Source organism: Bufo bufo, chromosome 3 (assembly GCF_905171765.1).
Source record: "Bufo bufo chromosome 3, aBufBuf1.1, whole genome shotgun sequence".
Taxonomy (NCBI): Eukaryota; Metazoa; Chordata; class Amphibia; order Anura; family Bufonidae; genus Bufo; species Bufo bufo.
In genome coordinates this window covers 705,332,553-705,356,025 of record NC_053391.1, presented here as the reverse complement: position 1 = coordinate 705,356,025, position 23,473 = coordinate 705,332,553, and the positions used below count along the sequence as shown (strand labels likewise).

Below are 23,473 nucleotides of genomic sequence, written 5' to 3'. Positions count from 1 at the left end.
TGTAGGGGGCAGCACAACAGTACCCAGGACAGTATACGTATGATGAGGCTCATGTGTTTGCCCTCATGTACACAGCAGAGATAAGTGGTCGCCAGCAGTAGTGTACATGTAGGGGGCAGCACAACAGTACCCAGGACAGTATACGTATGATGAAGCTCATGTCTGTGCTCTCATGTACACAGCAGAGATAAGTGGTCGCCAGCAGCAGTGTACATGTAGGGGGCAGCACAACAGTACCCAGGACAGTATACGTATGATGAGGCTCATGTCTGTGCTCTCATGTACACAGCAGAGATAAGTGGTCGCCAGCAGCAGTGTACATGTAGGGGACAGCACAACAGTACCCAGGACAGTATACGTATGATGAGGCTCATGTGTTTGCCCTCATGTACACAGCAGAGATAAGTGGTCGCCAGCAGCAGTGTACATGTAGGGGACAGCACAACAGTACCCAGGACAGTATACGTATGATGAGGCTCATGTCTGTGCTCTCATGTAGGGATAAGCGGCCGCCAGCAGTTAGTTGGGGATTGTCCTATGTTGTTGCTGAGGATGGTCATGAGATGTTTCTGAGAAGCTCTGGTTTTGTTCTTCTGTCCTCTGATCCTTCAGGTTTGGTTTTGATCACTTCTTCTTCATTGCAGGATCAAGATGTCTGAAGGAATAATGAGCAAAGCGGCCACCATGGAGATCCCCATCAGCAGTAACGGGGTGTCGGGGACAATCAATGAGGACGAGAGTCTGGAGCAGGTGACGACTACATTCTGACAGTTCTGCACATTGTCCATCTGTTAGAGCCATCAGATATCGGGCGCTGCACTGAGCTGTGTGGATGATGGGGGTTGTAGAGGATGAGTGTGAGGCAGTAAAGTTCTGGCAGCAGCAGTATCAGCGAGGTCTGCTCCTTGTCATCCACATCCAGCAGCCTCAGGTTAGACATCAGTATCAGATGGGGTTCAGAGTGGCTCCAGTACTAGAACCGCTCAGCTCCGTGGATTGTGTAGTGGACGGAGCTGGCGACAGCTGATCTATGGGGTGCTGGCTGTCTGCACCCCAAAATCTGATATTGATGGCTTATCCTGAGCACATGCTTGAACACTCCTTTAAGGAGCTCTCCAGCTTGGGGATATTTCTGTGGTGGCATGCTACGGTTGCCTGTCCGGGCCGTGGTGTTCACTTCGTGGCTGATGCAATCCACATACAGCACGGAAGCAGTTATGCAGATTGTCCTTCCCTTTGATGCCGATATCTTTCCATATTTCCCCTTTTAGCAATCAGTTATTATCCTGGGAAATAGAAGGGAATGTCTTGAAGGAGCCATCCTGTTAGAGCGCCCCGCCTTTACATGGTTGCTTCTGGTATTGCAGCCATAAGTCAGTGAGGCAAGATTGTCAGAGCAAGGAGCATGTCCCATCGTGGTTGTCAGCCTGCTCTCCTGATAACTGCATGGCCAGTCTGCTTCGTTTTTTACTGCTGGCAGATTAAGCATTCAGTACTGTAGGAAAGCTGGGTGATGTGCTCCTGCCCTGTGTGCCTGGATTGCCCACTCTGTGCACTGATCTCAGGTGTTTCCTCTGATGTTTGTAGGATCTGCAGCAAGTCATGGTATCGGGCCCCAACCTAAACGAGACGAGCATCGTGTCTGGAGGTTACGGAGGAACCACAGAAGGAATCATTCCCACAAGCAGCTTAAAAGGTTAGCGAGTCTGGTTGTCTGTCCACCCTATGTGCATCTCCAGGGGTGGTAACAGAGTCTATCCGGCCCATGTGTATCTCCAGGGGTGGTAAGAGAGTCTATCCGGCCCATGTGTATCTCCAGGGGGTTCTATGAGAGTCTATCCGGCCCATGTGTAGCACCCCCTGGAGATAAGAGAGTCTATCCGGCCCATGTGTATCTCCAGGGGTGGTAAGAGAGATCAGCCAGCCCATGTGTATCTCCAGGGGTGGTAAGAGAGTCTATCCAGACCATGTGTATCTCCAGGGGTTGTAAGAGAGTCTATCCGGCCCATGTGTATCTCCAGGGGTGGTAAGAGAGTCTATCCGGCCCATGTGTATCTCCAGGGGGTGCTAAGAGAGTCTATCCGGCCCATGTGTAGCACCCCCTGGAGATAAGAGAGTCTATCCGGCCCATGTGTATCTCCAGGGGTGGTAAGAGAGTCTATCCGGCCCATGTGTATCTCCAGGGGGTTCTAAGAGAGTCTATCCGGCCCATGTGTAGCACCCCCTGGAGATAAGAGAGTCTATCCGGCCCATGTGTATCTCCAGGGGTGGTAAGAGAGATCAGCCAGCCCATGTGTATCTCCAGGGGTTGTAAGAGAGTCTATCCGGCCCATGTGTATCTCTGGGGGTGGTAAGAGAGTCTATCCGGCCCATGTGTATCTCCAGGGGTGGTAAGAGAGTCTATCCGGCCCATGTGTATCTCCAGGGGGTGCTAAGAGAGTCTATCTGGCCCATGTGTATCTCCAGGGGGTGCTAAGAGAGTCTATCCGGCCCATGTGTAGCACCCCCTGGAGATAAGAGAGTCTATCCGGCCCATGTGTATCTCCAGGGGTGGTAAGAGAGATCAGCCAGCCCATGTGTATCTCCAGGGGTTGTAAGAAAGTCTATCCGGCCCATGTGTATCTCCAGGGGTTGTAAGAGAGTCTATGCGGCCCATGTGTATCTCCAGGGGGTGCTAAGAGAGTCTATCCGGCCCATGTGTATCTCTGGGGGTGGTAAGAGAGATCAGCCAGCCCATGTGTATCTCCAGGGGTGGTAAGAGAGATCAGCCAGCCCATGTGTATCTCCAGGGGTTGTAAGAGAGTCTATCCGGCCCATGTGTATCTCTGGGGGTGGTAAGAGAGTCTATCCGGCCCATGTGTATCTCCAGGGGTGGTAAGAGAGTCTATCCGGCCCATGTGTATCTCCAGGGGGTGCTAAGAGAGTCTATCTGGCCCATGTGTATCTCCAGGGGGTGCTAAGAGAGTCTATCCGGCCCATGTGTAGCACCCCCTGGAGATAAGAGAGTCTATCCGGCCCATGTGTATCTCCAGGGGTGGTAAGAGAGATCAGCCAGCCCATGTGTATCTCCAGGGGTTGTAAGAAAGTCTATCCGGCCCATGTGTATCTCCAGGGGTTGTAAGAGAGTCTATCCGGCCCATGTGTATCTCCAGGGGGTGCTAAGAGAGTCTATCCGGCCCATGTGTATCTCTGGGGGTGGTAAGAGAGTCTATCCGGCCCATGTGTATCTCCAGGGGTGGTAAGAGAGTCTATCTGGCCCATGTGTGTCTCCAGGGGTGGTAAGAGAGATCAGCCAGCCCATGTGTATCTCCAGGGGTTGTAAGAAAGTCTATCCGGCCCATGTGTATCTCCAGGGGTTGTAAGAGAGTCTATGCGGCCCATGTGTGTCTCTGGGGGTGGTAAGAGAGTCTATCCGGCCCATGTGTATCTCCAGGGGTTGTAAGAGAGTCTATGCGGCCCATGTGTATCTCCAGGGGGTGCTAAGAGAGTCTATCCGGCCCATGTGTATCTCTGGGGGTGGTAAGAGAGTCTATCCGGCCCATGTGTATCTCCAGGGGTGGTAAGAGAGTCTATCTGGCCCATGTGTGTCTCCAGGGGTGGTAAGAGAGATCAGCCAGCCCATGTGTATCTCCAGGGGTTGTAAGAAAGTCTATCCGGCCCATGTGTATCTCCAGGGGTGGTAAGAGAGTCTATCCGGCCCATGTGTATCTCCAGGGGGTGCTAAGAGAGTCTATCCGGCCCATGTGTATCTCCAGGGGTTGTAAGAGAGTCTATCCGGCCCATGTGTATCTCCAGGGGGTGCTAAGAGAGTCTATCCGGCCCATGTGTATCTCTGGGGGTGGTAAGAGAGTCTATCCGGCCCATGTGTGTCTCCAGGGGTGGTAAGAAAGTCTATCCGGCCCATGTGTATCTCCAGGGGTGGTAAGAGAGATCAGCCAGCCCATGTGTATCTCCAGGGGTTGTAAGAAAGTCTATCCGGCCCATGTGTATCTCCAGGGGTTGTAAGAGAGTCTGTCCGGCCCATGTGTGTCTCCAGGGGTGGTAAGAAAGTCTATCCGGCCCATGTGTATCTCCAGGGGTGGTAAGAGAGATCAGCCAGCCCATGTGTATCTCCAGGGGTTGTAAGAAAGTCTATCCGGCCCATGTGTATCTCCAGGGGTTGTAAGAGAGTCTATCCGGCCCATGTGTATCTCCAGGGGGTGGTAAGAGAGTCTATCCGGCCCATGTGTATCTCCAGGGGGTGGTAAGAGAGATCAGCCAGCCCATGTGTATCTCCAGGGGTTGTAAGAGAGTCTATCCGGCCCATGTGTATCTCCAGGGGTGGTAAGAGAGTCTATCCGGCCCATGTGTATCTCCAGGGGTGGTAAGAGAGATCAGCCAGCCCATGTGTATCTCTGGGGGGGAATAAGAGAGATCAGCCAGCCCATGTGTATCTCTGGGGGGGTGGGGGGTAAGAGAGATCAGCCAGCCCATGTGTATCTCTGGGGGGGGAATAAGAGAGATCAGCCAGCCCATGTGTATCTCCAGGGGTGGTAAGAGAGATCAGCCAGCCCATGTGTATCTCTGGGGGGGTGGGGGGTAAGAGAGATCAGCCAGCCCATGTGTATCTCTGGGGGGAGGAATAAGAGAGATCAGCCAGCCCATGTGTATCTCCAGGGGTGGTAAGAGAGATCAGCCAGCCCATGTGTATCTCCAGGGGTGGTAAGAGAGATCAGCCAGCCCATGTGTATCTCTGGGGGGGGAATAAGAGAGATCAGCCAGCCCATGTGTATCTCCAGGGGTGGTAAGAGAGATCAGCCAGCCCATGTGTATCTCTGGGGGGGAATAAGAGAGATCAGCCAGCCCATGTGCAGTTGTGAATACAGGACCCTGATGATGTCACCTCGGTGTCTGTGTGGGAAGGGCAGAATGTATGATATATAGATGATAGTGAAGGTGGGAGTGTTAATGTCCATGTGTTATGTGTCTGAGCAGTTGTGAATACAGGACCCTGATGATGTCACCTTGATGATGTCTTGAGCACCGGGGGCATGTGCTTATTGATGGTCGGTCATAAGGTCCTGAGTGTGCGCTCACTGATTATCCCCCAGCTGTATATAGTAATGAGAAGTAAGGAGCCTCCTACAGATTATTCTTCATTCTTCACGGAGACTCCATGAAGAATGTCTGTTTCCGGCAGATGTCTGTCCTTCTCTTCCTTGGGTTCGCTGCGCTCCTCTCTTGGTTCTGATTGTCCTGGGCCGCTCTCCTACATTCCTGCAGGCCATGCTTCTTATAATATATCACTCTGTTATTGGTAAAATGAGTGAGAAAACCAGAGTAATGATTTGGGCTGATGAAGGACTTGCCAGCTGGATGGACTCCATCAGAATGTAGTCCTGGATAACGGGCCGGAGATTATAAGAAATGGTCAAATTATAAACATCGGTAACTAGTAGAGAGCATTTGTGCTGGAACCAAAAGGTTTGTGGTCATACGATCCTGCAGGAACGAGGGCTTCATGTGGAAAATTCCTTTATTTGGGCTGTCTGCACTAGAGCTGATTCATCTCCATGAGCTCATCACGGGCCACGTGTCCCGACACTTCCTTATGGTAAACATGTGAGATCCCATGGTATGCTGGCTTTGGATCTCAGACTAGTGTCCACTCCGAGCGGTTATATCCTCAGGGCAAGGTCTCCAGCGCAGACTCTCCTCCTCAGGTTGGCTCTTCATGTCCTGGAGCTGAAGCCTGTTCAGAGAGTATCTTCTCACATGGTGGATATGCTGTTGATTTTCGGGTGGAAATCCACATTGTATTACACCCATGGCAGAGTTATCAGATCTCACCTGCACGCTGCGGGATCCTCTGCAAAATCTGTCACCAATCTGCAGGCAGTCGCTGTGGGTGTTTTGCAAATTTTGCTGTGGAATTACACCAAACGTCACATGGGAAATTCCACCTAGTGTGGCCATACCGAGAAGTAGACGAGCGATGAAATGCAGTGGGGCCATGGGGTCAAACACAGGCTTTGGTTTTACTGTGCAACAGTGACGACACATAGGTCTGATAAAGGTGTGTTCACAAAAGTTATTACGATCAGGGCTGGGGAGTCAGCCAGCCAACCAAGTGGTGATATCCGCTTCTTCATCCTGCCAATAATCAAGTATATTTACAACAATAGAATTTTTGCTTTAAAATAATTTACTATTTTTATTTTGATTCTGTTTATTTCTTCCAGTTCCACCCAAAACTGACAATGACTCAAAATCCCTGATTCTGATGGATAGTGAGGAGGATGTGAGGCCATGTCTAGTAGTGGATGTAATGGAGATCAGTATGATGGAGGGTGTAGAGCATATCCTGTGATCTAGTAGTGGAAGTAATGGTCATCCCCATGATCATATACTATTAATGGAGATCACCATGATGGAAGGTGTAGAGGATCTGATGTACTATTCTAGTGATGGAAGAAATAGAGATCACCATGATGGAGGGTTGGAGGATCTGATGTACTATTCTAGTAATGGATGTAATGGAGATCACCATGATGGAGGGTGTAGAGGATGTGATGTTGTATTCTAGTAATGGATGTAATGGAGATCACTATGATGGAGGGTGTAGAGGATCTGATGTAGTGTTCTAGTAATGGATGTAATGGAGATCACTATGATGGAGGGTGTAGAGCATATGAAGTACTATTCTAGTAATGGATGTAATGGAGATCACTATGATGGAGGGTGTAGAGCATATGAAGTACTATTCTAGTAATGGAGATCACTATGATGGAGGGTGTAGAGGATCTGATGTACTATTCTAGTAATGGATGTAATGGAGATCACCATGATGGAGGGTGTAGAGCATATGATGTAGTGTTCTAGTAATGGATGTAATGGAGATCACTATGATGGAGGGTGTAGAGGATCTGATGTACTATTCTAGTAATGGATGTAATGGAGATCACCATGATGGCGGGTGTAGAGGATATGATGTACTATTCTAGTAATGGATGTAATGGAGATCACCATGATGGAGGGTGTAGAGGATCTGATGTACTATTCTAGTAATGGATGTAATGGAGATCACCATGATGGAGGTTGTAGAGGATGTAACATAGTAACATAGTACATAAGGCCGAAAAAAGACATTTGTCCATCCAGTTCGGCCTGTTATCCTGCAAATTGATCCAGAGGAAGGGAAAAAACCCAGTGAGGTAGAAGCCAATTTTCTCCACTTTAGGGGAATAAAAAATTCCTTCCCGACTCCAATCAGGCATCAGAATAACTCCCTGGATCAACGACCCCTCTCTAGTAGCTATAGTCTGTAATATTATTACGCTCTAGAAACACATCCAGGCCCCTCTTGAATTCCTTTATTGTACTCACCATCACCACCTCCTCAGGCAGAGAGTTCCATAGTCTCACTGCTCTTACCGTAAAGAGTCCATAGTCTCACTGCTCTTACAGTAAAGAGTCCATAGTCTCACTGCTCTTACCGTAAAGAGTCCATAGTCTCACTGCTCTTACCGTAAAGAGTCCATAGTCTCACTGCTCTTACAGTAAAGAGTCCATAGTCTCACTGCTCTTACAGTAAAGAGTCCATAGTCTCACTGCTCTTACAGTAAAGAGTCCATAGTCTCAGTGATCTTACAGTAAAGAGTCCATAGTCTCACTGCTCTTACCGTAAAGAGTCCATAGTCTCACTGCTCTTACAGTAAAGAGTCCATAGTCTCACTGCTCTTACAGTAAAGAGTCCATAGTCTCACTGCTCTTACAGTAAAGAGTCCATAGTCTCACTGCTCTTACAGTATAGAGTCCATAGTCTCACTTCTCTTACAGTAAAGAGTCCTTTTCTATGTTTGTGTACAAACCTTCTTTCCTCCAGACGCAGAGGATGTCCCCTCGTCACAGTCACAGTCCTGGGGATAAATAGATGATGAGAGTGATCTCTGTACTGACCCCTGATATATTTATACATGGTGATTAGATCTCCCCTCAGTCGTCTTTTTTCTAACGTGAATAACCCTAATTTTGATAATCTTTCAGGTTACTGTAGTTGCCCCATTCCAGTTATTACTTTAGTTGCCCTCCTCTGGACCCTCTCTAGCTCTGCTATGTCTGCCTTGTTTACAGGAGCCCAGAACTGTACACAGTCCTCCATGTGTGGTCTGACTAGCGATTTGTAAAGGGGTAGGACTATGTTCATATCACGGGAATCTATGCCCCTTTTGATGCAACCCATTATCTTACTGGCCTTGGCAGCAGCTGCCTGACACTGGTTTTTGCAGCTTAGTTTGCTGTTTATTAAAATTCCTAGGTCCTTTTCCATGTCAGTGTTACCGAGTGTTTTACCATTTATACTGGAATAATGGGCGAGCACACTACATTTGGATCATAGAGTACATAAAATATTTAATCCAATAATTAACACGTGTATATACATAAAATCAAGTCATACAATGATGAAATAAAATACAATAAAATAAAATAAAATAAAGCTGGTGTACTTGGAATAATACACTGTGAAATACCGCAGATTGATAGGATGGTATGCTCACTATACTAAGGTCCAGATGCTAATATTGGACCAAAAGATCATATGCCTGTAAGTGTTGAGAAAGTCCACTTAATAGATGAAGTATCTTATATTCTCCTAGCCAGGAGATCTCCAATCACAGGTCTAATGTACCGCTGTATGCTGGTAATGACTCGAATAAGGTAAAAGGTAAGATCACCTATTGCAGTCTTTTATATAATCCCCAAGTCTTGGGTGCTGATTAGATATACCAGTTTGTAGAATAATGTTACAAAGTCCCGTAGTTGCTGTAAATATAACAGCTTTAATCCGAGGACTTCTTACCTCCCTCGTGGTGGACGGTCCGTATCCAGTGTGAGTCGGGCAGCGCGAGACACTGCCGGCGTCTGACTGTGTTCAGCTGCAGCTGACTAACCCGAAGTCTCACAGGGTTTCCAAACGGGATTTCGTCCGACACAAAGGGGGAGAGTGCAGTAAATCGCCAATGATTATTGGAAAAGTCCTTCGGTTCAATATTACAGCATGGCCATGCTTGTAAAAGTGGAGGTGCTGTTTGTTACAGGTGTGTGATCCGGCCCATACGCGTTTCGGGAACGCTCCTTCCCTTCATCAGTGATGAAGGGAAGGAGCGTTCCCGAAACGCGTATGGGCCGGATCACACACCTGTAACAAACAGCACCTCCACTTTTACAAGCATGGCCATGCTGTAATATTGAACCGAAGGACTTTTCCAATAATCATTGGCGATTTACTGCACTCTCCCCCTTTGTGTCGGACGAAATCCCGTTTGGAAACCCTGTGAGACTTCGGGTTAGTCAGCTGCAGCTGAACACAGTCAGACGCCGGCAGTGTCTCGCGCTGCCCGACTCACACTGGATACGGACCGTCCACCACGAGGGAGGTAAGAAGTCCTCGGATTAAAGCTGTTATATTTACAGCAACTACGGGACTTTGTAACATTATTCTACAAACTGGTATATCTAATCAGCACCCAAGACTTGGGGATTATATAAAAGACTGCAATAGGTGATCTTACCTTTTACCTTATTCGAGTCATTACCAGCATACAGCGGTACATTAGACCTGTGATTGGAGATCTCCTGGCTAGGAGAATATAAGATACTTCATCTATTAAGTGGACTTTCTCAACACTTACAGGCATATGATCTTTTGGTCCAATATTAGCATCTGGACCTTAGTATAGTGAGCATACCATCCTATCAATCTGCGGTATTTCACAGTGTATTATTCCAAGTACACCAGCTTTATTTTATTTTATTTTATTGTATTTTATTTCATCATTGTATGACTTGATTTTATGTATATACACGTGTTAATTATTGGATTTAATTAAATATTTTATGTACTCTATGATCCAAATGTAGTGTGCTCGCCCATTATTCCAGTATTATTCATTTACCTTTTGATGGGGGGTGTCCCTCACATTTGGGCTAGCAGCACCTGCTCCACATTTTCGTTTAGAGTGAGCCACCGCCCTATTGTATATTCTTATTCCGTTTTACCATTTAGTATGTACGGGTGACTTGCATTATTCCTTCCCATGTGCATAACTTTACATTTGTCAGTGTTAAACCTCATCTGCCACTTATCTGCCCAAGACTCCAATCTATCCAGATTCCTCTGTAGTAGTATACTGTCCTCTGTAGTGTATATACAGTATACTGTCCTCTGTAGTATGTATATACAGTATACTGTCCTCTGTAGTATATATACAGTATACTGTCCTCTGTACTATATATACAGTATACTGTCCTCTGTAGTATATATACAGTATACTGTCCTCTGTAGTGTATATACAGTATACTGTCCTCTGTAGTGTATATACAGTATACTGTCCTCTGTAGTATATATATACAGTATACTGTCCTCTGTAGTATATATACAGTATACTGTCCTCTGTAGTGTATATACAGTATACTGTCCTCTGTAGTATGTATATACAGTATACTGTCCTCTGTAGTATATATACAGTATACTGTCCTCTGTAGTATATATATATATACAGTATACTGTCCTCTGTAGTATATATATACAGTATACTGTCCTCTGTAGTATATATACAGTATACTGTCCTCTGTAGTATATATGTATACAGTATACTGTCCTCTGTAGTATATATACAGTATACTGTCCTCTGTAGTATATATATATACAGTATACTGTCCTCTGTAGTATATATACAGTATACTGCCCTCTGTAGTGTATATACAGTATACTGCCCTCTGTAGTATATATATACAGTATACTGTCCTCTGTAGTATATATACAGTATACTGTCCTCTGTAGTATATATACAGTATACTGTCCTCTGTAGTATATATATACAGTGTACTGTCCTCTGTAGTATATATACAGTATACTGTCCTCTGTAGTATATATACAGTATACTGTCCTCTGTAGTATATATACAGTATACTGTCCTCTGTAGTATATACACAGTATACTGTCCTCTGTAGTATATATACAGTATACTGTCCTCTGTAGTATATATACAGTATACTGTCCTCTGTAGTATATATACAGTATACTGTCCTCTGTAGTATATATACAGTATACTGTCCTCTGTAGTATATATATAGTATACTGTCCTCTGTAGTATATATACAGTATACTGTCCTCTGTAGTATATATACAGTATACTGTCCTCTGTAGTATATATACAGTATACTGTCCTCTGTAGTATATATACTGTATACTGTCCTCTGTAGTATATATACAGTATACTGTCCTCTGTAGTATATATATAGTATACTGTCCTCTGTAATATATATACAGTATACTGTCCTCTGTAGTATATATACAGTATACTGTCCTCTGTAGTATATATACAGTATACTGTCCTCTGTAGTATATATACAGTATACTGTCCTCTGTAGTATATATATACAGTATACTGTCCTCTGTAGTATATATACAGTATACTGTCCTCTGTAGTATATATACAGTATACTGTCCTCTAGTATATACACAGTATACTGTCCTCTGTAGTATATATATACAGTATACTGTCCTCTGTAGTATATATACAGTATACTGTCCTCTGTAGTATATATACAGTATACTGTCTTCTGTAGTATATATACAGTATACTGTCCTCTGTAGTGTATATACAGTATACTGTCCTCTGTAGTGTATATACAGTATACTGTCCTCTGTAGTGTATATACAGTATACTGTCCTCTGTAGTATATATACAGTATACTGTCCTCTTCAGTGTAAATTACTTTACACAGTTTAGTGTTATCTGCGAAAATTGATATTTTACTATGCAAGCCTTCTACAAGATCATTAATAAATATATTGAAGAGAATAGGGCCCAATACTGACCCCTGAGGTACCCCACTAGTGACAGTGACCCCTCCAGTACTGACCCCTGAGGTACCCCACTAGTGACAGTGACGCCTCCAGTACTGACCCCTGAGGTACCCCACTAGTGACAGTGACCCCTCCAGTACTGACCCCTGAGGTACCCCACTAGTGAAAGTGACCCCTCCAGTACTGACCCCTGAGGTACCCCACTAGTGACAGTGACCCCTCCAGTACTGACCCCTGAGGTACCCCACTAGTGACAGTGACCCCTCCAGTACTGACCCCTGAGGTACCCCACTAGTGACGGTGACCCAATCTGAGTGTGTACCGGTAATAACCACCCTCTGTTTTCTATCCCTCAGCCAGTTACTTACCCACATACAGACGTTTTCTCCCAGTCCGAGCATTCTCATTTTATATACTAACCTTTTATGTGGTACAGTGTCAGATGCTTTGGAGAAGTCCAGATACACGACATCCACTGATTCGCCGCTGTCAAGTCTAGAACTTACCTCCTCATAGAAACTGATTAAATTAGTCTGACATGACCGATCCCTCATGAAGCCATGCTGATATGGCGTTATTTGCTTATTTCCGTTGAGATGCTCTAAGATAGCATCTCTCAGAAAACCTTCAAACAGTTTACCCACAACAGATGTTACACTTACCGGCCTATAGTTTCCAGGCTCTGTTTTTGGACCCTTTTTGAATATAGGCACCACATATGCCACGCGCCAATCCTGTGGGACATTCCCTGTCAGTACAGAGTCCACAAATATCAGAAATAAGGGTCTGGCTATGACATTACTTAATTCCTTTAGGATACGGGGGTGTATGCCATCTGGTCCTGGCGATTTGTCTATTTTAATCTTTTTAAGTCGCTGATGTACTTCTTCCTGGGTCAGACAGGACACTTTTAATGGGGAATTTATTTTTGCATTCTGCATTTCATCTGACAATTTATTTTCCTCAGTGAATACATTGGAGAAAAAAATATTTAACAGCTTTGCTTTCTCCTCGTCGCTCTCTGCGACTCCCCCCTCATCACTCTGTAGAGGGCCGACACCTTCAGCTTTATACTTTTTAACATTTATATAATTGAAGAACATTTTAGGGTTAGTTTTACTCTCTTTGGCAATTAATCTCTCGGTCTCTAGTTTGGCCGCTTTTATTTGTTTTTTGCATGTTCTATTTTTTTCCTTATAGTTTTTCAGTGCTTCCTCGTACCCCTCCTGTTTTAGTGATTTATATGCTTTCTTTTTGTCATTTATTGCTTTCTTTACAGTTCTATTTATCCACATTGGTTTCTTTTTGTTACTTAACCTTTTATTACCATACGGTATGTACCTCTCACAATGAGTTTTTAGGATGTTTTTAAAGATATCCCATTTTGTGTCTGTATTTTTGAGGACTTTGTCCCAGTTAGTTTGGCCTATGGCCTCTCTTGGCTAAATTTAGCTTTTTTGAAGTTTGGTATTTTTCTTCCTCCCTGTAGAAACGCTCTTTTGAATGATAATTGGAAGGTTATTACTTTATGGTCACTATTTCCCAGGTGTCCCCCGACCTGCACGTCTGTTGTTCTGTCAGGTCTATTGGTTAGTACTAAGTCCAGTATGGCCGTCCCTCTAGTCGGGTCCTGAACCAGTTGGGAGAGATAATTGTCTTTGGTTATTGCCAAGAACCTGTTTCCTCTATGAGACGTACAGCTCTCAGTTTCCCAGTCTATATCTGCGGAGTTCCCCCATAATAACCTCCTCATTATGATTTGCCGCCTCGTCTATCTCGTTTAGTAGTAGATGTTCTGTGGACTCTGGTATATTAGGGGGTTTATAGTAAACTCCTATTAGTAATTTATTGTTGTTTTTAGCTCCATATATCTCTCCCCACAGTGACTCCACATGTCCATGTCCCTCACTTATATCTTCTCGGACTGTGGGCTTCAGACAGGACTTTACATAAAGGAGAACCCCTAAACAGACTGTAACCTTGTACATTAACTGCCCAGTCATAGCTATCATCCAGCCGTGTCTCAGTTATTCCCACTGTCATAGCTATCATCCAGCCGTGTCTCAGTTATTCCCACTGTCATAGTTATCATCCAGCCGTGTCTCAGTTATTCCCACTGTCATAGCTATCATCCAGCCGTGTCTCAGTTATTCCCACTGTCATAGCTATCATCCAGCCGTGTCTCAGTTATTCCCACTGTCATAGTTATCATCCAGCCGTGTCTCAGTTATTCCCCCTGTCATAGCTATCATCCAGCCATGTCTCAGTTATTCCCACTGTCATAGCTATCATCCAGCCATGTCTCAGTTATTCCCACTGTCATAGTCCTCCTCACACATCACTAATTCCAGTTCACCAGTTTTATTAGTCAGGCTTCTGGCATTAGTTTACATACATTTGAGAGGTTTATGTATATTTTTTACCCTACACCTTTCCTTCTGAATTGTTCTAGTCCCTCCTTCCATTCCTCCCCCATTCTTATTACCTTGCCCCCGGTCTCTATCTGCACTATCTTCCCCTCCTATAACGTAATTATCCTCCCCCCATGTGATGTTGTATTCTAGTAATGGATGTAATGGAGATCACCATGATGGAGGGTGTAGAGCATATGAAGTACTATGCTAGTAATGGATGTAATGGAGATCACCATGATGGAGGGTGTAGAGGATGTGATGTTGTATTCTAGTAATGGATGTAATGGAGATCACTATGATGGAGGGTGTAGAGCATATGAAGTACTATGCTAGTAATGGATGTAATGGAGATCACCATGATGGAGGGTGTAGAGGATCTGATGTACTATTCTAGTAATGGATGTAATGGAGATCACTATGGTGGAGGGTGTAGAGCATATGAAGTACTATTCTAGTAATGGAGATCACCGTGATGGAGGGTGTGGAGGATCTGATGTACTATTCTAGTAATGCATGTAATGGAGATCACCATGATGGAGGGTGTAGAGGATCTGATGTAGTGTTCTAGTAATGGATGTAATGGAGATCACTATGATGGAGGGTGTAGAGCATATGAAGTACTATTCTAGTAATGGATGTAATGGAGATCAATATGATGGAGGGTGTAGAGCATATGAAGTACTATTCTAGTAATGGATGTAATGGAGATCACCATGATGGAGGGTGTAGAGGATCTGATGTACTATTCTAGTAATGGATGTAATGGAGATCACTATGATGGAGGGTGTAGAGGATCTGATGTAGTGTTCTAGTAATGGATGTAATGGAGATCACCATGATGGAGGGTGTAGAGGATGTGATGTTGTATTCTAGTAATGGATGTAATGGAGATCAGATCACTATGATGGAGGGTGTAGAGCATATGAAGTGCTATTCTAGTAATGGATGTAATGGAGATCAATATGATGGAGGGTGTAGAGCATATGAAGTACTGTTCTAGTAATGGATGTAATGGAGATCACTATGATGGAGGGTGTAGAGGATCTGATGTACTATTCTAGTAATGGATGTAATGGAGATCACCATGATGGAGGGTGTAGAGCATATGAAGTACTGTTCTAGTAATGGATGTAATGGAGATCACCATGATGGAGGGTGTAGAGCATATGAAGTACTGTTCTAGTAATGGATGTAATGGAGATCACTATGATGGAGGGTGTAGAGGATCTGATGTACTATTCTAGTAATGGATGTAATGGAGATCACCATGATGGAGGGTGTAGAGCATATGAAGTGCTATTCTAGTAATGGATGTAATGGAGATCAATATGATGGAGGGTGTAGAGCATATGAAGTACTGTTCTAGTAATGGATGTAATGGAGATCACCATGATGGAGGGTGTAGAGGATGTGATGTTGTATTCTAGTAATGGATGTAATGGAGATCACTATGATGGAGGGTGTAGAGCATATGATGTAGTGTTCTAGTAATGGATGTAATGGAGATCACCATGATGGAGGGTGTAGAGGATCTGATGTACTATTCTAGTAATGGATGTAATGGAGATCACCGTGATGGAGGGTGTAGAGCATATGATGTAGTGTTCTAGTAATGGATGTAATGGAGATCACCATGATGGAGGGTGTAGAGCATATGAAGTACTGTTCTAGTAATGGATGTAATGGAGATCACCATGATGGAGGCTGTAGAGGATCTGATGTACTATTCTAGTAATGGATGTAATGGAGATCACCATGATGGAGGGTGTAGAGGATCTGATGTACTATTCTAGTAATGGATGTAATGGAGATCACCGTGATGGAGGGTGTGGAGGATCTGATGTACTATTCTAGTAATGCATGTAATGGAGATCACCATGATGGAGGGTGTAGAGGATCTGATGTAGTGTTCTAGTAATGGATGTAATGGAGATCACCATGATGGAGGGTGTAGAGCATATGAAGTACTATTCTAGTAATGGATGTAATGGAGATCACTATGATGGAGGGTGTAGAGGATCTGATGTACTATTCTAGTAATGGAGATCACCATGATGGAGGTTGTAGAGGATGTGATGTACTATTCTAGTAATGGATGTAATGGAGATCACCGTGATGGAGGGTATGGAGGATCTGATGTACTATTCTAGTAATGGATGTAATGGAGATCACCATGATGGAGGGTATAGAGGATGTGATGTACTATTCTAGTAATGGATGTAATGGAGATCACCGTGATGGAGGGTGTGGAGGATCTGATGTACTATTCTAGTAATGGATGTAATGGAGATCACAATGATGGAGGGTGTAGAGCATATGAAGTACTATTCTAGTAATGGATATAATGGAGAACACTATGATGGAGGGTGTGGAGGATCTGATGTACTATTCTAGTAATGGATGTAATGGAGATCACCATGATGGAGGGTGTAGAGGATCTGATGTACTATTCTAGTAATGGATGTAATGGAGATCACCATGATGGAGGGTGTAGAGGATCTGATGTACTATTCTAGTGATGGATGTAATGGAGATCACCATGATGGAGGGTGTAGAGGATGTGATGTTGTATTCTAGTAATGGATGTAATGGAGATCACTATGATGGAGGGTGTAGAGCATATGATGTAGTGTTCTAGTAATGGATGTAATGGAGATCACCTATGATGGAGGGTGTAGAGGATCTGATGTACTATTCTAGTAATGGATGTAATGGAGATCACTATGATGGAAGGTGTAGAGCATATGAAGTACTATTCTAGTAATGGATGTAATGGAGATCACCGTGATGGAGGGTGTGGAGGATCTGATGTACTATTCTAGTAATGCATGTAATGGAGATCACCATGATGGAGGGTGTAGAGGATGTGATGTTGTATTCTAGTAATGGATGTAATGGAGATCACCGTGATGGAGGGTGTAGAGGATCTGATGTACTATTCTAGTAATGGATGTAATGGAGATCACTATGATGGAGGGTGTAGAGGATGTGATGTTGTATTCTAGTAATGGATGTAATGGAGATCACTATGATGGAGGGTGTAGAGCATATGATGTAGTGTTCTAGTAATGGATGTAATGGAGATCACTATGATGGAGGGTGTAGAGGATCTGATGTACTATTCTAGTAATGGATGTAATGGAGATCACCATGATGGAGGGTGTAGAGGATGTGATGTTGTGTTCTATTGATGGATGTAATGGAGATCACCATGATGGAGGGTGTAGAGGATCTGATGTACTATTCTAGTAATGTATGTAATGGAGATCACTATGATGGAGGGTGTAGAGGATCTGATGTACTATTCTAGTAATGGACATCACTATGATGGAGGGTGTAGAGGATGTGATGTTGTGTTCTATTGATGGAAGTAATGGAGATCACCATGATTGAGGGTATAGAGGATGTGATGTACTGTTCTAGTGTTGGGAGTAATGGAGATCACCATGATGGTGGTTGTAGAGAATATGAAGTCTTCTAGTGGTGAAAGTAATGGAGATCAGTATGATGGAGGGTGTAGAGCATATCCTGTGATCTAGTAGTGGAAGTAATGGACATCCCCATGATCATATACTATTATAGTGATGGAAGAAATGGAGATCCCCATGATGGAGGGTGTGGAGGATCTGATGTGTTTTAGTGATGGAAGTAATGAAGATCACCATGATGGAGGGTGTAGACCAGGGTTTTTTCAACTCTGGTACTTGGGACCCACCTACCGGTCAGAATTTGAGAATATCCCACAGAATTACTACCTTTGGTAAGTCCTGATGCATGGACACTAATTATATCACCTGCTAATACTAAGGAAATCCTGAAAACATAACTGGTAGGTGGGTCCCAAGGACCAGAGTTGAGAAACCTTGACATAGAGGATATGATATCCTTTTCTAGTAATGGAAATATTGGAGATCATCATGAAGGAGGGTGTAGAGCAGGGGTGGGGAACCTCCGGCGGGGAATATTTCATGTGGTCCCCGGCCCCCTGCCAGAACATATTGTAAAAATGCTAATGACCGCTTCCATTATGGCTGGGGGGTCTGATGGGGGCTGATCTGAAGCTAGGGAGGGTCTGATTGGAGTCTAATCTGAGGCTGGGAGGTCTGATCTGAGGCTTGGGGTCTGATCTAAGGCTGGGGAGGGTCTGATGGGGATCTGATCTGAGGCTGGGGGTCTGGTCTGAGGCTGAGGGTCTGATCTGGGTCTGGTCTGAGGCTGAGGGTCGGATAGTGGTCTGATCTGAAGCTAGGGAGGGTCTGATTGGTGTCTAATCTGAGGCTGGGAGGTTTGATGGGGGTGTGATCTGAGGCTGGGGGTCTGATGGGGTTCTTATCTAAGGCTGGGGGGGGGTCTGATGAGGGACTGATCTGAGGCTGATGTAGGCTGGGGAGTCTGATAGGAGGCTGATTTGAGGCAGATGGAGTTGGGGGGCAGATCTGAGGCTGAGAAAGGGACAAAAGCAGGGAGAGGGAAAGCTGGGTGAACCCCTCTCTGGACCCCCCTGGGTTTAGTGTGGCTGCCATTAATGCCAAATAAAGAACTAAATATGTAACATTCTGAACTTAAAAATTACACTGCTATGTGTGGTCAAAATGGCGGCTGTACGATTTGTAATATGTATAGTGCAGGCGCCATTTTGTGCTGCAAAAATACAGCGTTCTAGATTTTTTAAATTTAAGCTTAATTTCTGTAATTTACCCCTAAGTCAGTTATATGTTTGACCAAATACAGCAGTCAAATTTTTAAGTTGAGAATTTTGTATGGCCCCTGAATTATACAAATATCCAAAATGCCCTCGGCAGCAAAAAGGTTCCCCACCCCTGGTGTAGAGGATATGATGTAGTGTTCTAGTGATGGATGTAATGGAGATCACCATGATGGAGGGTGTAGAGGATATGATGTAGTGTTCTAGTGATGGATGTAATGGAGATCACCATGATGGAGGGTGTAGAGGATATGATGTAGTGTTCTAGTGATGAATGTAATGGAGATCACCATGATGGAGGGTGTGGAGGATATGATGTTGTGTTCTAGGATTGGAAGTAATGGAGATCACCATGATGGAGGGTGTAGAGGATATGATGTAGTGTTCTAGTGATGGATGTAATGGAGATCACCATGATGGAGGGTGTAGAGGATATGATGTAGTGTTCTAGTGATGGATGTAATGGAGATCACCATGATGGAGGGTGTAGAGGATATGATGTAGTGTTCTAGTGATGAATGTAATGGAGATCACCATGATGGAGGGTGTGGAGGATATGATGTAGTGTTCTAGTGATGAATGTAATGGAGATCACGTATGATGGAGGGTGTAGAGGATATGATGTGTTCTAGTGATGGAGGTAATGAAGATCACCATGATGGAGGGTGTGGAGGATATGATGTCGTGTTCTAGGGTTGGAAGTAATGGAGATCACCATGATGGAGGGTATAGAGGATATGATGTAGTGTTCTAGTGATTGATGTAATGGAGATCACTATGATGGAGGGTGTAGAGGATGTGATGTAGTGTTCTAGTGATGGATGTAATGAAGATCACCATGATGGAGGGTGTAGAGGATATGATGTCGTGTTCTAGGGTTGAAAGTAATGGAGATCACCATGATAGAGGGTGTAGAGGATATGATGTGTTCTAGTGATGGAAGTAATGAAGATCATCATGATGGAGGGTATAGAGCAGGCATGCTCAACCTGTGGCCCTCCAGCTGTTGCAAAACTACAACTCCCATCATTTTCCGGACAGCCTACAGCCATCAGCCTACAGCAGGGCATGGTGGGAGTTGTAGTTTTACAACAGCTGGAGGGCTGCAGGTTGAGCATCCCTGGTATAGAGGATTTGATGTCGTGTTCTAGTGATGGATGTAATGGAGATCACCATGATGGAGGGTGTAGACAATATGATGTCCTATTCTAGGTTTGGAAGTGTAACGGAACGCCTAGCACCCCAACCGGGTACCTCCGTTGATAGTTGCTCCTAGTGCTTCCAGAGGACTGCAAGCACTCCACTTGACAGTGTCAGCACTGCAGACCCCACGAACCACCGAAGCTTGGTGGAGGTCTCGCCGTCTCCTACCCACCCTGGACCTACGACAAGGCTCCAGGCTCCAGTGGGTGAACCTCTCCTAAATGCAGAGAGCAGGAACCATGAACAAGCTCTTACAAGAGCTTATACTCAGGGGAGTATTATGATATAGCAATCCCCAAGAGTATAGTTATCCCATCCCCCAAACATGAGCCAAAACTTCATGAAGGTATAAAAACAGGAACTCTCTCTATTTGAACACACAAGCACTGATTTATACACATCTTCCAACAAGGTTACCACCCACAGGGTTTTGTAAAAACAGCCAATCACATGCATTTCCAGTATTCAAACCTTCCCAGCAATTGTACACAAAATCCCCTTCCCTCTGTCTGTAACGCAATCAACAAAATACAATGAGCATTGTCTGAGACGCAATTAACTAACACACTGGCATTGTCAGAGATGCAATCCAAAATACAATTACCAAACGTAATGGGCTAACTTAATCACTACCAGACAGAAAACACACATTTTTCCCAACACACAGAAAACATCTCAAAACCCCACACATCCCCATAATGTATACATCCATGGATAGCTCTGATCTGGGTGAACAACATATCCAAAAATCACCCAGATCCGAGCAGGGGTTCCCGAATTCCATGGAAGTCACATTTGGCCGGTCTGTCTTCTCCTTCAAAGTTAGTATGGGCCATAATCCTGGGGCAAGAGGCTGGCAAACAGCCCCCTCCAAAACACAGTGGCGAGGTTAGTTTCGCCACAGGAAGTAATGTAGATCACCATGATGGAGGGTGTATAAGATATTATGTTGTTTTCTATGGTTGGAAGTTATGGAGATCACCATGATGGAGGGTGTAGAGGATATGACGTCCTGTTTTGGGGTTGGAAGTTATGGAGATCACCATGATGGAGGGTGTAGAGGATATAATGTCGTGTTCTATGGTTGGAAGTAATGGAGATCACCATGATGGAGGGTGTAGAGGATATAATGTCGTGTTCTATGGTTGGAAGTTATGGAGATCACCATAATGGAGGGTGTAGAGGATATAATGTCGTGTTCTATGGTTGGAAGTTATGGAGATCACCATGATGGAGGGTGTAGAGGATATGATGTGTTCTAGTGATGGATGTAATGGAGATCACCATGATGGAGGATGTGCAGTTTCCAGTCTAGTATTATAACACGTTGTGAGCCATCGTTCAAGACTTCAAGTAGACTCGGTCGAGCAGGTTCTTGAAGGTCTTATCACATAATGCCAATCTTCAATGATTCAGTTTTATGTTTAGCTGTTTTTTACACATCGTAAATAATTTTGGTTCTGTAAGGTGACCTACATTGTGTAAACCTTTCCTTTTCAGTGGACTTTCCCCTGTCATGGATTTTGCTGTCTGGTTTTGTTTAGGGCCTGCGGTGCAGTTTAACCCCAACTACCTCGGACTGCGTTTCCTGAGTACAGAGGGACAAGGTTACTGTCTGTATACATGACCTGAGCATGTTCTTTGGACTGGTCTTGCTTTATGCATGGGACCTCACCAGTTGGGCCTGTCTGACGTGATTTGATCCTTCTGGTATCGGCCACTATTCATCCTCTGCTTCTGCTGTGATTACAATTGCTATTAAATTCCTTTACTGCTGCACCAAATCCTGGATTTACGTTGGGATTTGGCCTAATCATGACTTTCTTTTTCTTAACATTTTTGACCCAACATCCACATATAGCGCTGTACTCGCCTGTCTCGTAGAGATGGACTAGAGCACAACTGCGCATGCTCAGTCTGCAGTCATGCGATGCTTAGGACCCCCATCTGTGATCTGTGGAGGTCCCAGCGATCAGACATATATCACAATATAGATGTCATTTGTAGTGAGCAGAGGAGGGGATTGGCTCGAGTTCAGTCTGATGTGTGGATTTGGGGTCTCTGCTCCTCCTTTACTGGGGCTATTCCTTCTCGGTGCTGTTATGGGGGCTTCTCACTCCTTCTCTATGGTGGGCTGTCTGTGCTCTCAGATGAAAACTCTTCTCTTGACTAAGAATTTATGACCTTTCACAGGATGAATGTTTGACCTCTGACCAGACCAACTCTACACCTTTTACTCCGTATTGGAATTAGTTTTTTTTTTCCTTCAGAAAAGCACAAAAGTTGAGATCAGGAATGTTGTCTTCAGCGCAGAGCGGTGTTAGGCCAGCTTTACTTAAAGGGGGAGTCCAGTCTCGCTTGTTCTGCTCATTTTCTGCAATGGGAGTTACTGACACAGCAGGGCACCGGAGCGCTAGACTGTTTCCACCTCGGGCCAGTGCTTTGTCCCATCTCGCCATGGAAACGGTGATCTGGGACAACTCTTTAAGACTTCATAAAACTAGACAGGGCAGGTAGAAGGAGGTCCAGATTTATAATGCACGCCAATTTCTGGTTGCTTAGTAAATATCCCCCAAAGTTTGTCTTTCTAGAGTGCAGGAATCTTACTGTACCTCTCCCTTAAAGGGGCTGGCCGCTCTGTTAGCACTTATTGTCCTGCTCTCACCACGGCCCCTCCTGTCCTGCTCTCACCACGCCCCCTCCTGTCCTGCTCTCACCACGCCCCCTCCTGTCCTGCTCTCGCCACGCCCCCTCCTGTCCTGCTCTCACCACGCCCCCTCCTGTCCTGCTCTCACCACGCCCCCTCCTGTCCTGCTCTCGCCACGGCCCCTCCTGTCCCGCTCTCGCCACGGCCCCTCCTGTCCCGCTCTCGCCACGGCCCCTCCTGTCCCGCTCTCGCCACGCCCCCTCCTGTCCCGCTCTCGCCACGCTCCCTCCTGTCCCGCTCTCGCCACGGCCCCTCCTGTCCCGCTCTCACCACGGCCCCTCCTGTCCCGCTCTCACCACGGCCCCTCCTGTCCCGCTCTCACCACGGCCCCTCCTGTCCCGCTCTCACCACGGCCCCTCCTGTCCCGCTCTCACCACGGCCCCTCCTGTCCCGCTCTCACCACGGCCCCTCCTGTCCCGCTCTCACCACGGCCCCTCCTGTCCCGCTCTCACCACGGCCCCTCCTGTCCCGCTCTCACCACGGCCCCTCCTGTCCCGCTCTCACCACGGCCCCTCCTGTCCCGCTCTCACCACGGCCCCTCCTGTCCCGCTCTCACCACGGCCCCTCCTGTCCCGCTCTCACCACGGCCCCTC

At 45.3% G+C, this 23,473-nt stretch overlaps 1 protein-coding gene across 6 annotated transcripts in view; it reads left to right on the top strand.

Moving 5' to 3' along the window:
* The window catches only part of ARFIP2 (ADP ribosylation factor interacting protein 2), a 76,602-nt gene that overhangs the window by 38,446 nt on the left and 14,683 nt on the right, over positions 1 to 23,473 (top strand). For 5 of the 6 annotated variants that reach the window (XM_040426752.1, XM_040426753.1, XM_040426751.1 and 2 more), the window contains exons 2-4: positions 645 to 750; positions 1,588 to 1,696; positions 21,718 to 21,780. In XM_040426752.1, the coding sequence (XP_040282686.1) occupies positions 652 to 750; positions 1,588 to 1,696; positions 21,718 to 21,780 (271 nt within the window). In that variant the 5' untranslated portion in view covers positions 645 to 651. The remainder of the gene's footprint in view (positions 1 to 644; positions 751 to 1,587; positions 1,697 to 21,717; positions 21,781 to 23,473) is intronic. The other variant, XM_040426755.1, reaches the window with a different exon arrangement.